Source organism: Penicillium canariense, assembly GCF_028826845.1.
Source record: "Penicillium canariense strain IBT 26290 chromosome Unknown utg000004l_segment0_segment0, whole genome shotgun sequence".
NCBI classification, from domain to species: Eukaryota; Fungi; Ascomycota; class Eurotiomycetes; order Eurotiales; family Aspergillaceae; genus Penicillium; species Penicillium canariense.
The window spans coordinates 3260851-3275751 of NW_026622731.1; the positions used below are offsets into that span (position 1 = coordinate 3260851).

At 55.7% G+C, this 14901-nt stretch overlaps 7 protein-coding genes across 7 annotated transcripts; 3 read left to right on the forward strand and 4 right to left on the reverse strand.

Moving 5' to 3' along the window:
• Nucleotides 1-422: 422 nt before the first annotated feature.
• Nucleotides 423-1508, forward strand: N7482_007475 (putative plasma membrane ammonium transporter (Ato3); the record flags this gene model as incomplete). Its single annotated transcript, XM_056689600.1, has 5 exons — nucleotides 423-694; nucleotides 760-860; nucleotides 924-1043; nucleotides 1110-1285; nucleotides 1341-1508. The coding sequence occupies 5 exons, from the start codon at nucleotides 423-425 to the stop codon at nucleotides 1506-1508; spliced, it is 837 nt and encodes a 278-aa protein (XP_056542029.1).
• A 365-nt stretch (nucleotides 1509-1873) lies between these two features.
• On the reverse strand, nucleotides 1874-2726 carry N7482_007476 (vacuolar protein sorting family 37 protein; the record flags this gene model as incomplete). The annotated part of the gene is made up of 2 exons (XM_056689601.1): nucleotides 1874-2360; nucleotides 2413-2726. 2 exons carry the CDS (start codon nucleotides 2724-2726, stop codon nucleotides 1874-1876), a joined length of 801 nt encoding a protein of 266 aa, XP_056542030.1.
• A 369-nt stretch (nucleotides 2727-3095) lies between these two features.
• N7482_007477 (ankyrin repeat protein) lies at nucleotides 3096-3755 on the reverse strand (the record flags this gene model as incomplete). The annotated part of the gene is made up of 1 exon (XM_056689602.1): nucleotides 3096-3755. One exon carries the CDS (start codon nucleotides 3753-3755, stop codon nucleotides 3096-3098), a length of 660 nt encoding a protein of 219 aa, XP_056542031.1.
• Nucleotides 3756-4190: 435 nt separating this feature from the next.
• Nucleotides 4191-6674, forward strand: N7482_007478 (tRNA ligase; the record flags this gene model as incomplete). Its single annotated transcript, XM_056689603.1, has 1 exon — nucleotides 4191-6674. The coding sequence occupies one exon, from the start codon at nucleotides 4191-4193 to the stop codon at nucleotides 6672-6674; it is 2484 nt and encodes an 827-aa protein (XP_056542032.1).
• Nucleotides 6675-7076: 402 nt separating this feature from the next.
• N7482_007479 (putative Golgi traffic protein SFT2) lies at nucleotides 7077-9090 on the reverse strand (the record flags this gene model as incomplete). The annotated part of the gene is made up of 4 exons (XM_056689604.1): nucleotides 7077-7229; nucleotides 7916-8300; nucleotides 8491-8611; nucleotides 8859-9090. The coding sequence occupies 4 exons, from the start codon at nucleotides 9088-9090 to the stop codon at nucleotides 7077-7079; spliced, it is 891 nt and encodes a 296-aa protein (XP_056542033.1).
• Nucleotides 9091-10186: 1096 nt separating this feature from the next.
• Nucleotides 10187-10783, forward strand: N7482_007480 (uncharacterized protein; the record flags this gene model as incomplete). The annotated part of the gene is made up of 1 exon (XM_056689605.1): nucleotides 10187-10783. The coding sequence occupies one exon, from the start codon at nucleotides 10187-10189 to the stop codon at nucleotides 10781-10783; it is 597 nt and encodes a 198-aa protein (XP_056542034.1).
• A 320-nt stretch (nucleotides 10784-11103) lies between these two features.
• N7482_007481 (uncharacterized protein) lies at nucleotides 11104-11624 on the reverse strand (the record flags this gene model as incomplete). The annotated part of the gene is made up of 2 exons (XM_056689606.1): nucleotides 11104-11295; nucleotides 11418-11624. The coding sequence occupies 2 exons, from the start codon at nucleotides 11622-11624 to the stop codon at nucleotides 11104-11106; spliced, it is 399 nt and encodes a 132-aa protein (XP_056542035.1).
• Between the last annotated feature and the right edge of the window lie 3277 nt (nucleotides 11625-14901).

The window sequence follows — 14901 nt, forward strand, 5'->3', positions numbered from 1 at the left end:
ATTCGGGACCCGCTTGCCTCCGGGGCTGGTGCGACACCGAGTCATGCGAATGAGAGTCCTCAATTGACCCCCTAGCTATGCCCTGATTTCTTGCTGCAAGCCATGCAAGACCCCCTAGAATGGATCTGTATCGAAATTTAGCTTCAGGCGCCGGGATCTGATTTGGAGTTACCCCAGGCGGTGGAATAGGGGCCTAGATTGGAGTCTGGGGTTGGGCAGATGTTGCGTACGGCATGGAGCATTGGTTGGGACTGTGAGTATGCGGTGGGTTGACGGGAATATAAGATCTGCTTCCCGCGGATGATTAGGGTGAAATCTGGATATCTCATTCTCCATTTTTCTCCTACGGTGTCATTTGCGGTCCGCTCTATTGAATTCGGAGTTCATCTATCTACACGATTGAATAACTCTACATTTCCAATATGTCTGACGATAACATTAGTGACAAGAAAGACTCTTCGAACGTCGAGATGCTTCGTCGCATCCAGACGGCCGAAAGTGTATTGCTTCCTATTCCACGCGATGCATTTGAAAAGCTTTATTTAAGCCCGAAGTTGCCTACGGCGGGCAACTTGCGTCGCACATTTGGTAACCCGACTCCCATTTCGCTGATGGGTTTCTTGCTCGCTGCGACGCCAGCTGCGATGGAGACAATGGGTTGGCGAGGCTCAGGCGGAAACGGTGGGGCCATCCTGTACGTGATAACATTGTTGTTTGGAGTGCCGACAGGAAAAGAGTGCTAATGTAGTCCATCACAAGACCCGTCTTCATTTTCTTTGGTGGTATGGTACAAATATTGGGGGCTGTGGGCGAGTGGATTATCGGGAATACTTTCTCGTGTGCCCTTTTCTTCACATACGGTAGTGCCCATGGGGTCATCTCCAGGCAAAGAGGGGAGAGCTAATACGATACACTATGCTCAGGAACCTTCTGGGTTGTCCAGGGCACATCTCAGATGCCATTCTACGCAGTTGGAACCAATTACTCGCCTACCGGAAATTCATTAGAGGGAATGCAGACTCCAGAGTTTGCCGCGACTACTGGTTTGTCAACACCAATTCCTATTCCGTCTGGGGTGGTATGATTTCCTGACCGTCCATTTTATCCAGGCCTCTATTTTGTCTGTCTCGCCGTTCTGACCTCCATCTATGTTATCTGTTCCATTCGTACAAATGTTTGCCTCTTCCTTGCATTGTTCCTGCTGGTCATCACCTTTGCATTGTTTGCCGCGACATTCTTTCAGCTTGCCCTGGGTAATGTTGCCTCGGCGGCTAGTTTGCAGAAGGTACAGAGTCCAACTACTAACTACGTCTGTAAATTGTCACTAACTATTCAACCAGGTTGCTGGAGCCTTCAATCTAGCACTCTGCATACCAATTTGGTGGATTTTCATTGCCCAGATCTTCGAAGCCGTCGACTTCCCTTTGACGATCCCTGTCGGCGACTTGAGCACGATTGTGCTTGGAAAGAGCCAGAAGGCGAGGAAACACGAAAGTGAACAGCAGTGACGGATGCCTGAGCGCACTGTGCTGACATCGGGGCTTACAAGGCACGGCTAGTGCTTGGGCTGTCGGTTCAGGAAAGCCGATCAAATCGAAGATTGAGTGTGATGAGAAGACTTCTATACCAACAAGATGACCAATCGTAGAATTTGAAACCAGTCAATATATACCTCCAAACGCTCTGGAAGCGCAAGATTTCCTGATGTTATGTATAAATACATGAAAGATTCTGGATAGTACACTTGCTATACAATGCAATGATGAAGGATCATGTAAATTCGGAGGCGGCATAGCATCATGATGGGACAAAATTGGCGCCCTCTATATAGAACCAAGCTGGATTAGCAGTGCCTGTAAGGTAGAAACAGTCATCAACGCCACCCTCCAACCCTCCCCTCGTCCCAGCGCGCCTTCGCCTCCTTCCTCGCCGCCAACTTGGCCGCTTCGGCCCTAACCCGCCGCACCCAATCCGTAATCTCCTTCTCCGTCGCCCGCCCTTGATGATTCCCATCAAGAAAGCTCTCCTCCACCGCCTGGCAAACCGCCTCCTGCTCCACGATGGCCGCGCTGAGCCGCTGGTACAGCGCCTTGGGTGACCACGGCGCCAGCGCGGCATCCATTTCGGTCTGCTTCTTGCGCCATGACACTTCAAGGGATTGATGGGTCATAAGCATAGTCTCCGTCTGGGCGTGCAGGTCCGACACGTGGTTCTGGAGGTCGATGAGGCGGGTTGCAAGGTCTTTGTTTACTTGGATGAGGGACTCAAGGTTCTGTTGGCGGGTTGTGTGGGAAGGGTGTCGGGCCGAGAGGGCGGAGAGGAGCGTTGGGTCTTTGAGAATTGATTGGAGATCGATCGTTCTGGTGGGTTCGTTAGGAAGCGGTTCTCTTTCTCGGAGTGTGCCGATCTTACGATTTGTCCTTCACGATGTCTGGTAACCAGCCCTCTTCGATGGAAGGAGGTGCTGGAAGAGGGGCTGATGGAGAAGTGATTTGGTATTGGGCTTGGATGCTCGAAGCCGGGGGATCGGGCCGGTGCCCAGGCTGTGCTTGCAGGGGCGTTGACATTGAGGATCTGTTTTGGGGGGTGCCTCCTCGGCTGGCTTCATGACTGCTGGGTTTAGGGGGTGGAGGGGGAGGGGTGTCGGGATTGATGGATGGGTTCATTATTGGAGGCGTTGAGTAGAAGGATGATTGGGTGGGATATGGCGAGGCTGGCTGAGACATGGCGAAGGTGACGTGTAGAACGTGCAGAACGTGTGGGGTTCGGAGAGTGGAAGTTGGAGATGCGGGCAGCTTACCTTAAGCTTGGCTAGTCGCCGCCACCGATAAGCGCAGTCGATAAGGCGTTCGTGATGCAAGTGCAACGGAGATACATAGCACTACGTGAAGATTCATGGATTCTTGGATGTGTCATTCATTTCATCGTATTCAGTACAGCGCTGAACCCTAGGCTGGGCAGCATCATGTTTATCACGCTTGCAGGGCTGCATGGGCCCGACCCATCGAGTAGGCAGGTATGCCTCGCCAGCAGAACCATGCCAGGCGGACAAGAGGGGTATAGGAACAAAAGCCAGAAACCAACATTCAATGCATCTACTCCTTCCTCCTCCGGGTTTCCCGATCCGCAGTCTCAAAGCTGGAGCCCGTAATGGCATCCATGACCAACGCACGCAGCTGCTCTTGTGTGGCCTCGCTGTGGAAGTCCTCGCGAGCAGCCAGCTCATCGATTCGACGCTTGAACTCGGGATCAACCTCAGTTTCGCCAGCGCTGGCCTCCTCTTCCGACATTGTACCAATGTTCACCTGCATGTTGCCCGGAATGGGTGGCGGGGCATTCAACGGGCCTGCAGAAGGGTCTGCAGCCGCCGCGGCAGGGACTCCAGCGACTTCGCGGAGGTAGGCGACCACCTGAGGGAACTCGTCGTCGGCCTCCATCTTCTCATAGGCCTTGAAACCTTCGTCGTTCGTTTTGTTATAGTCCACGCCAAGGTCCTCGACTAAGCATCGGGCGATTTTGGTAGTCTCGGCCACGAACAGGCAGGTCTCGCCGTCTTCGTCGAGGAGGTTGACATCGACATGGAACTCCTGCACCAGGGCACGCAGTAGGTCGACATGGCCGTAGGACGCGGCGGCGTGAAGCAGGGAGTATCCGTGTTCGTCCTGGGAGGAAGCGATCCCGGGGTTGGCGCGCAGGAGTTCGAGCAGAGCTGACGGATTGTCGCAGGCCAAGAGGTAGGGATTGGACTGGGCCATGATTGCGCCCTGCAGTGAGTCACTGAGTGAAATGAATAGAAGACGAAGCAATGAGTCAGTGCCGTAAAAAAGTTGCAGTGAGGCGGAGCTGGAGAATTTCGGCGGGGAAAAATATGCGATAAGGCTGGCCGCCTTGCCTCTTTGGCTCCCCGCAGGCTGAGACTCTTCGCCAATGACTCAATTTTTCGTGAGCTTGCGAGCTGCTTGTTTCACGGGCTTGACGCAGGTGCGATCGACTGCTGGTTCTTAAGGCAATTGCCTGGCAACAATAGAGCGAGTAACAGCCAGCGCGCCTTCGCTCTTTGTTCTTCGCTCCTTGACCTCGCACCCCACCTCGCTTTCCCCCTCCATCCCGCCCGCCGTTTTGATTCCCACTCCACTCCCGCGAAGATTCCTCCGACCACTAAGAAAACAAACCTCCACCAACCTGTTGATATGGCGACACAGGACCCGTCGCAGGTCGCACAGCTTGTGTGCGACCTAGAAGAGGCCCGGAAGCAGGACAAGGGTAGCAAGAAGCGGAGCTACACGTGCAAAAAGTCCACCTTCACAGTCGAGGGCACTAAGGGTGTCACGGTGGACTCATGGAAGTTTATGGACTGGGATTACAGGCGCCCGGATCTGCCCACATATGCCCGAGGCCTGTTCACAACTCGACGGAAAGATAACACCCCCGAGATCGCGGTGCGCGGCTACGACAAGTTCTTTAATGTGAACGAGACCAGCGACACAGAGTGGAGGAATATTGAGAACAAAACCCGAGGTCCGTACGAGCTGAGTGTGAAGGAGAACGGTTGCATAATCTTCATCTCGGGCATGGAAGACGGTAAATTGCTGGTCTGCAGCAAGCACTCCACCGGCGTCCGCTCCGATACCAACGTGAGCCATGCCAAGGCTGGCGAGGGATGGGTGGAACGGCATGTCTCGACTGTGGGCAAGTCTTCCAAGGACCTTGCCAGGACTCTCCGCGAGATGAATGTCACGGCCGTTGGAGAACTTTGCGACGACAGCTTCGAGGAGCATGTTTTGGCGTACGACGAAGCTGCCGCTGGCATCTACATCCATGGCCTCAACTACAATCAGCCTGAGTTTGCCACAATGTCCGGAGACAAGGTACATGAGTTTGCGGATGCATGGGGGTTCAAGAAGGCGAAGTACGTGACGTACGACGACATCGAGTCTGTGAAGGAGTTCCTCGAGGGATGCGCCGAAACAGGAACCTGGGACAACCGCGAGACTGAGGGCTTTGTGGTCCGATGTCAGATCAGCGACCGCGATAGCGGCTACCGGGACTGGTTCTTCAAGTATAAGTTCGAGGAGCCGTACTTGATGTACCGCCAGTGGCGGGAGTGCACCAAGGCGGTTATCTCCGGGAAACTGCCCAAGATCAGGAAGCACGAGAAGATCACGGAGGAGTATCTCCAGTTCGCGCGAAGAGAATTCATCAGGGATCCTAAGCTCACACAGGAATATAATCACAACCACGGGATCATTTCGTTGCGCGAGAAGTTCCTAAAGGAACGGGGATTGAAGGGCTCTGATATTATTGCCATGCAGGAAGACGACCACAAGGGCAAGGAGACCACTAACAACGTTGTCATTGCGCCCGTTGCGTCCTTGGGGTGCGGAAAGACAACCGTTGCACTTGCTCTTGTGCACCTCTTTGGATGGGCTCATATCCAGAACGACAACATCCCCAAACAGAAGGCCAAGCCGAAGAAGTTTGCCTTTGAGATTACCAAGGCCCTGGCTATGCATCCAGTCGTGATCGCAGACCGAAACAACCACCAGCGCCGCGAGCGAAAGCAGCTCATGGAAGACATTTTCCCCGTGATTCCTGATACCCAATTTGTTGCCCTCCATTACGTCCATGAGCCCAAGCCCGAGCTACTCCCATCCATCAAAGAGGTCACTCGGAAGCGAGTGCTGGATCGTGGCGACAACCACCAGACTATTCGCGCCGGTACTAAGAGCCGGGAAGAAATTATCGGCATCATGGACGGATTCCTGGCCCGCTTCGAGGGCATCAACGTAGATCGGGATCCGGACATGCACTTCCAGCACGTTATCGGCCTCGACGTCTGCGCCTCCTCCCGCCAGAACCTGGAGACCGTCGTCGCCGCTCTACATGCTGCATACCCCCGCCTGGTTCCAAACATGCCTTCCCCAGACGACCTCGACGCCGCACTCGACGCCGCCATCGCCGACTACGAAGTCAAGGAAGACCTGAGCAAGGGATACCAGAATGTAAACTCCATGGACAAGAAGAACGGGCCGGCATATGCACCACAGGCCTCGCAGACCTGGACCAGCGGCATGGCCCCCGCTACTCTGGCCCGTAAAATCGAGTACTTCAGCATCTCCGTCCCACCCTCCGACATCACATCCACCCTGCACGCCCTCTTCGCCAACGCATCCCCAGAGACAGCTCGCCTCTACCACCAGCTCGTTAACTCGCGGCGCATCCAGCCTGCCTTCCATGTCACACTTATCCACCGCGCCGCGAAGAAAGACCACGCCGCCGTTTGGGACCGCTTCGCGAAGCAGTACATCGACGTCCTGACCGCGGCCCCCGTGCCCGATGCCGTCAACAACCCGCCCAATCTCGGCCGCGCCCAGGTGCGGCTCGAGCGGCTTGTTTGGGACCGGCGGATCATGGCGTTCGTCGTGCGCATCCTGCCGGGCGAGGGCGAGGGCGCGGACCAGGTCGCGGAGGCGCTCCCGTGCGCGAACGCGATCCCGCATATCACTGTTGGAACGGCCTCGCAGGATGTCAAGCCGAAGGAGAGTAACGATTTGCTGCAGCGGTGGCATGAGTTTGGATCGGGTGGGGAGACAGGCATATTCGAGGCGGAGGTGCCGGGGGTGAAGCTTGTTGATGGATCGGTCGGGTTGGCCATGATGCGGGGCCAGTACTGAGATGAGAGTTGGATCGGGGTCGTGTGTCTTGAGGCGTTGTGTCAATATCGTTTCATATGCGGGTTGCCTTTGCATTGGCATCATAGCCGCGTACTGCATTCGCAGATGAATCGGCACTTAGATACGGTCTACCAAACGTAAAAACAATGAAACGTATGCTGTATCGCCGGTATGCATCAATGATCACTTCTCTTAATAAGTAGAGAGTGCGGCCATACGCCTGGCGCCCGAGAAGGACAGCATGGCTAACACTCTCGCATCTATCTACTGCGACTCCTACATATACAAGCACCAAGAAGAAGAACCAAGGAGGAGAGAGGAGAGAAACAACACCTGAAGGTGCCGGGCAAAGCATTACCCATGTCGTCCGGCTCAACATCCTTCCCGCGCTGAATACTATGTTCAACCACTCACCCAAGCCGACACCCGCGAGGCACCGAATCGGCCCATGTACTGCAGCCCCGTGCTGCCCATGGGGAAGTAGCTGACGAGATACCAGACCAGGGCGGCGAGCTGGAAGATCGAGGAGATGAGGGTAAGGAAAAGGCTTTGCAGCTGGGAGGGGTTAGCCGGTGATTTCGCAGAAACAGAAGAAACGCAAGCAGCAAGACACGGGGTAGGGGGGATTGGGGATAGGGGATAGTCTCGACACTGCAATGGCGATAGGCACGAGGTCGCGCTCAACCACAAAGACAGGCTCGGGCAGTGCATCAAAGGCCACGGACAGCGACAGGGACAGGGACAGTGAGACTTGTCTCGAGGATGAAGCGTCCGCCTCCGCGTCTGTGATACAGCGCCGTTAGGGCAATCTGCTTTTTGGTCGTGCCCGTCACGCAGGATGTCGATATGGTTGCATGGGGGGCCGGTGGGCGAGGGTCGAGGTGAGATCGATATCACCGAGACCAGCGGCCTTAGCCATCCCGAGCCAAGGTGCCTGCACCGAGAGCGCTAGGCGAAGGGCCATACTGCTATCGAAGTATCGGCGTGACAGGTGCAGGCACGTCACACTGCAGGATTCCCCCTTTTTTTCCCGAGCGCGCCGTGCAACCATCGTACCAGTACGACGACGGGCGACCAGTGATGCCGGGAGCGGGGCGTGGAACAAGATAGATCGACAGCCAGACAGATGGTGAAGATGGTCGACAGCGAAACGGCAAAGCGCAAAAACACGATGGAAGCCACAACAAAAACCAGAATGATCTCGAAAAATACAGCAAGAAGAGAAAACCAAGAATACATACCCCGATGGCAAAGTACAGCGTCAGCGCAATAGACCCGAAATACGCCGCCGTAAAGGGTAACCGTGATCCCGAGACCAGATGCTTAGCGTACGACCAGGGTCCCATGAGGACGGCCCATGATAGCAAAAACAGGGCCGAGCCGACAGACCACCTAGACAAAGAGAAAAAAATAAGTAAGTGTCGCGAAGCTGAACATGCATTGAGGACGCGCGCATCTTGCGTGGAGGGCGGGGCTTGGCATGCGGCGCAGGCGGGCGCATAGTTCGGGGAGCCGGCGAATGGGATACGTCGTGCGCGGCCACACGAACTTGCACATGGCCTGAGCGAGGGCTTGCAGGTGACCGGGATCATGGTGCGGGATTTGGTAGTGAGTGGAGGGGAGTAGCTATGCACGGCAGAGCCCGGAGGGGAAACGGGAGGGTTGGTATGGGCAAGGTTGGGCATGGGCAATTGCACGAGGAAGTGGGCGGGAATGAGAGGCTAACCATGCAAGCTACAGCTGCAGCAGATAGAACTGCGGGTAGGGTAGAGCAGGACGGGGTTTGGAGAGGTGGTGCGGACACAGATATACTTACAAGATGGCGAATTTGCGGGGCTTGAGCGTGAGGACGGGGAAGAGGAAGAAGCAGATCATGAAGCAGACGGCGGCGCCCAGGTTGCAGGCGCCGAAGATGAGCAGACGATCCCATCGACTCACTATTGTTGTCTCAGTTAGCCTACGTTATGTGTCAAGGTTGCGAGCTTGTCTCCTGTCGGATCTCCACCGTGAAGACAAGCATGGCATGGCAAAGGTGGACTCCTTCCCGGCGCAGGAACTGCGTCCTCGTCACCTGCATCACATGTAGGGCATCATGGATGGTACGTTCGTGGATTAAGGGTCACGAGTCCAGGTGGACGGAGATCGCAGAAACAAGGAAGAAAGAAAAGGAAACAATTAACTTACGGGCAAAGAAGCCCTCTTCTTCCTCTCGCCGAGTTGCTGCCGGCAGTGGTGCGCCGGGGCCTTCATTGTGAGTGGGAAGTTGGACGTAGCCTCCCTGGCCGAATGGGTTCAGCGACTGCAGTCGCGAGAGAAACGGCGTTTCTGCAGACGCATTTGTGCGGACGGGAAAATCCGGGTCTCTGCGCGACCAGCCCAGTGAGTTGACTGAGTCGCGGAAAGAATTGTTCGCCATAGTTGCTCAAAGCTAGTCTTCTAGTGACGACCGCTAGACACACTCCGATAGCAGATCCCTATTGAACGGGAAAGGAATGGCAGAACGAAGCGGGTAAGACAGGGCAGCGTGCACGGCCTCGGTCTATTTGCAGGCAAGGTCCGTGGCTCAGGAAATCAAAAAGAAAAGTGGACACACAGCAAGAGCAGTACTGCACGGCTCCAGCCAAATGAAAACGTCTGCAGGGACTATGCACGATGGAGTGCAGGATGATCTGCGCCGGATGATGAGCAGCGGCCCAGAGGATTGGCTGGGCAGAGGGAACTAGAGACTAGCGCAAGCCTGCGAGAGGCAGATGACGCCCTCGCCGAACGTCGATTTCGGTTTCCCTAGGAACGGCACTTCAGCCTGACTTTGCCTAGCGGTCCTGACCGGTACCCCAGGTGCTCGTGCCGAGAGAGCAATGAACGGTTGTTGGCGACGCCCAAGCCCTAACCCGCGGCGCGATATGGGGGCAGATGCGGATTGGTAGGAGGCCGCGCAGCTGGTAGATGATGCGCAAGCCTATCGAAAACCTTCCTGGCGGGCGATCCACCCGATCAGCTCACGGTGAGTCCCTGGCGGTTGCCTTCTTCGATGACTTGGGGCTCTCTCGGGAGCCTGAAACAGCCGGGTCTTTCAGCGTACAATCCCCACGAGGCCCTTCGGAGTATCTCTGCCCCGGGAAAGGGGGTTGCTGAGGGGGTGCTGGGGGGCCCTTGTTCTGAAAGCGGCAGGGGCGGACCGAGAAGCGTACGACGTCAACGGGGGATGGACGCGCCGGAGTCACTAAGCGGAGGGAAGGGACGTTGAACCTTCGGAGCACGACAAGACCCAGAGGAGGGGTCGGCGATCACGGCTGATAGGGGAGCGGTGGTGATTGGACCAGGAAGCGCTGCGCTATGGGATCTTATGAGGTGTGGTCGAGAGCTGAAGGGGGGGGGGAAGCGGATGGGCGGATGACGAGATGGCGTGGAGCTACCGATGCGACCAGCTTGGATCGGCCTGGGGGTGGAAGACGAGGTTGTCAGATGACGGGTCGTTTCGGACCGAGCTAGGGTCTCAGCGGGATTTGCAAATGCCTGCGATAACTGCGAAGGCTGTTGCTGACGGCCTGGTCGAGAGTCCCAAAGGTGAAGTTGGAGAGTCAAAGGGGCTAGGCCGAAGTGGGTGGGCACAGACCACTCCGCATTCCCGTCACCTGCGAGGCCTCCACCCTCTAGCGTGTTTAGCGTGTTTAGTGCGCAGTCTCGCAGTATACTTCGGAGTATGCTTCACTCATGGCGGCTTCCCTGTGGACCGCGATGTACTTCCACTCTTCGCTATGCCTATCATGAGGACGGGCGCTTCTACTGCTTTGCTTTTCTACTATCCTCCTTCCCAGCCGGTGTCCATGGTTGAGTCTCGAGCATCTCATGCGGCCAAGTCCACCTGGGACTTCCCGCAAAGCTTCCATATACAAGCCTATCCACACTGGCAAGCCAGTCCACTATGCCACTATTTCACGATCATGATCATGATCACCAACACCACCAGTCTTCCACAGTCGGCCTTTTCGACCATGTCGATCACCGCTCTGGCCGGTGCGCACCCTGTGGCGATCGGTGTGAAAATCGTCCGTGAATCCCACTTCCCCGCCCCAGCATTGGCGGAGCCCACTCCTCCCCCAAGTTAGTCGACTTAGTCTGCAGAAGCGCATCTGGCCGATAGAGTGCAAATATATTGCGCCCCTCTTTTCTGCCCTCCCTTCCTATTTCCCCTCTCACCGGCGGCTCCATTGGCCGATGCCCGTATCGGAAACGCTCCCTGGAAGGAACAAGCTAGGCCAGCGAGTCTAGCTAGACGCAGGACTAAGCCCTTAGTCGATGCAATGTTGCATAACTTTGGCGTTGTGGCTACCCGACTGTGCGACACTGGCGAATTGTCCGATAGCCCAAAAGGTCCTGCACTCCGAACGGCGGGCCCTTGGGTAACATCCCCCCCCTTTAACTGCCCTCATTCTTTATCTTTTGATTCGGGCGGGTGGTTGCGTGGAAGGGACGTGGTGGATGCCTCCGTCGTATGTCCGACTCGCATGAGGATTGCGCGGGCTCCAGAAACAGTAGAATCGATGTACATCCCGGCACCAGGGGTCTGGTCTCTGGAGGTGCGGCATGGCCCGGATGCAATCGACGTCATCTCAGGGCCCTGTGCACCGATACGGCTGGGTTTATAGTTTGGGTGTTTGGGTGTTTGGCATTGGCGGGTGGTTGGGCTATGAATATACCGCGTGGTGGAGTCGGGGTATGGAGAACAAGGGTACTACGTACATCATATGCCGGACTGCGTAAGTGCATATCTCCTATCTCATCCACGGTCGATGCGGGCCTCCTTGCGTCAACCGTGGGAGTCTCGGCGATACTCTCCGAACCTTGACGGGACGGGACGTGGAGGAGATCCACGGTGCCATTTTCTCCTCCGTACACCACGGAGATCAGGCTATCATGCATGTTGACGAATATAGTCAGTAGACTCATGGTCGAGTCGAAGACGATCAGGATGATCTAGGGTTTAATTTCTGGTCTAGTCGTATACTAGCTACACTAAGGACACTAGTCTCGTATCCTAGTGCCATCGCTACCTCTCCTATCTCCTGTGTCTCGCATACTTCTCCCCGGACATAGGGTGGCTTAGATGCATTCCCAATGATGCGCATGGAAACTCTCCGGTCGCGTTGTGGCTCAGTCCCGCGTCAGAAAGACCAGTCGCCAACCGGTTTTTGCATCTTTCGGCGGTGCGCGGGCAACGAGACAGTGGAAGGTGTGGTTGATGCTCGTCATTCATTGGCCGCTTGTCTCAGACACATTCCATCCCCCCCATCGTGCCGCCACATTCTTGAGATCCGTTTCGCACGGTGATACTGCTGTTATGTATGGATTTTCCCAGTGGTGTGTGCGGTGACCTAAGTGGAGGGTTGATCTGGAGAGGGAAGGGGGGTTGTTGAAGACGCGACGTGGCTTTGGATCTCGCCTCACTCAGCCCGGCGACAGGGCGAGGTTGTCGCTGGAGCCTGCGGAGGGTCACGGACCAACGTGAGCAGGAAGGCGAGGAGGGGTGCAACAGGCCCGATCGGGCTAGAAGGAGTACCGGGCAGGGTGAGCTCTCCCGAAATCCCCCCAGGCTGCGCCTGCACGGCACGGGCCAAGCTCCCCGTCGATCGCCTCCATGATCGCCACTCCACTGCACGACATCGCTGAGCAGACGCACTGAATGTCCTAAGGGTCGACAGGGCTTACCTGTCCTTCCGTCTTGGCCTCCGAATTCACTGTGCTGCAGCCTGATATTCTCCGGTATATGCGCCATCTTCGTCCCGTGTATGCCCCATGGACGATACAATATCTATTTTCACCCATATCACCCATATCGGGCCAGGCACAGGCACAGGTACAGGTACAGCCATCCAAGATACACGATACGTCTGGATATTCCGCTTCGTTTCCTGCGGTGTCGATCGCTACTATCTCCGGGGCCCTTCCCCCCCCCCGCCAGCTGCAGCACTTCTGCCTCATACTCTCTTCGCTCTAGTGTCCTTCGGTACGGGTACATCTTCTGCATGCTTGCCGGTGATCTTACCGTGCCCATCGTTCCCATCTACCGTCGACCCTCATGGTTTTATTGGCGGATCTCACTCCTGCTGCTCTCCTCATGCAGCCGTCCCCCCCCCTTCTCTCTTTTCGCTGATCTCAACCTTGGAACCCTCGGGGATACTAATGCACCTTGATCCTGCTGGACGGACAGAAATAGGCTTTCTTTTCCGCCACAGATGATGGGGCCTCGCCTTGGGTCCTTGGTCGTGGTGGGGTCCCTATCTACAATATGTATCCGTACAGAGGAATTGTCTCTATGGTCATGTCTCTGGTATGCCTGTAACCCTAAACCCCATCCGGGGGCCATCTGATACATTCCGGCTTGTGCTGCCAGGACTCTCCGAGCACTGAGTCATGACTCGTGCACAGGTGACAAACACCGCCGGTATCATGGGATGGATGCTGTCTGTTCCGGCTGTATCACCCTTCCCCCCCCCCTTCGCGGCTTTCCGTTTTAATCTTTCACGGCCCTGGTCATTTTCGGTTCATTTTTGGTCATTTGGCGTCATTTTCCTCCCAAATGATCTACCATCTTACTGATGATTACTGATGTCTTCTTTGATTTCCCTTTCTATCCCTCCTCTGCTTTTGCACTGGAGGCTCGGGGTTAACGGGTTGCCACCCACTTCAGCACCCCCCCAAGAGCATCACCCACACTAACCCTAACCCGATGCACTTTGTACCGTTGACCCAAATCACTTCCCCCCCCCCACCCCTCCATCGCGGACCCTAAAATAAATAAAAGAATAAAAGATATTTGAGAAATCCCGGCTAAATACGACATATACGACATACAAAATACCACCGAAATAGCAAATGCTAAATCCGAAATTCTCCATCCATCCTCATCTCCTAAAACAGCCACAACCCACACCCACCCTCCATCTGATCCACGCAAAACAAGGAATATGGGGACAAAAAGACAAAAATAATAATCCGAATAATCCCATCAAGCGCATATCTCCTAAACAAGCGTAGTATGTCCGATGCCGAAAGCCGGCAAGCCTCATCGATTCCCACCGATCGACGGGCTGCATGACCGATGTTGTAACATATCAAATGAGAGGTGCAGGAGGGGCGTGGGTTCTTAAAGTCTCCATCGTCCTCGTTTCATCTGCGCTTCCTTTCCTGCACCGACACTTGCTGAGTTGGCACTGCATCACCGAGAACCGCCCTGCGCCATCGCCCGTTCCACGTCACCTTGCCCCGCGCCTCATGATTCGCACGGTTTATCTGGTGGATCATCTAAGCTGTTCGTGAGATCTCCCCGGGATCCTTCCCCCATACATTCTGGTCCTAGTGTGCTGGTGCGTTGGCTGTTCCTTTCCCTCCTATTCCCTCTGGCCGTCTGTTGTTCCTGCATGCTGCCTGCGCGAGGTACCCGCCACGTGCTGGGGCTCTGCGGTTGTTGACGTGGTGATCTGTCCTTACGATCTTGTCTACTCCTTGCCTGCATCTTCCATCCCATTGTCTTTGACTGTCTGGACATGGTGGGGGTTGGTTGTTCGAGTCACTTGAACCGTATACTTCCAAAAGCTGCCACACCTCTCTGACCTTTTCCCAGTTTCTTCGTCCAGCAGACCCTGCTCGGACCCTCGTCTCAGTCTTGGGGAAGAAGGTCATCCAATTGGTAAGCCCTGCATACTTTCTTGTCACCTTCTACATCCACCATCTTTCCCCCCGTCCTCCCCCCCCCCCTCCTTCTGTTTCTCTCCTTTCCCTCCGATTGTCGCATGTATCACCCATCGCATCGCCTATTACGGACCAGACCAGAGAAAAAGAAAAGAGAGGAGAGTGTGCGATTACGTGGGCTTCGTATCACATTGCAAAGCGAACGGCGGGGCCTCTCTGCCACACGGGCTCTCGGGGCGCCAACTACGTCTGGGAGCTGTGGAGAGGCTGAATACGCAGGGTCAAGGCGCACTCTACGATACCACACGCAAACCCTGCTGAGCACAGGTGAGAGAATAGGCGAGGGCAGACACCCTTGGTCAGCCAAGCAGCCAACCAGTCTCCGTCTCAGTCTCAGTCTCCCCATCTCCGCGGTCACTCAAGTGCAAGTTCCCCACGCCCAACGCCAAACGCCAAACGCCAAACCGGCGATCGCCACCACTCACCGCCCGCTCTCCACCGCTTGTTCTTCCCCCGCCTCTCCACTCTTTTTCTG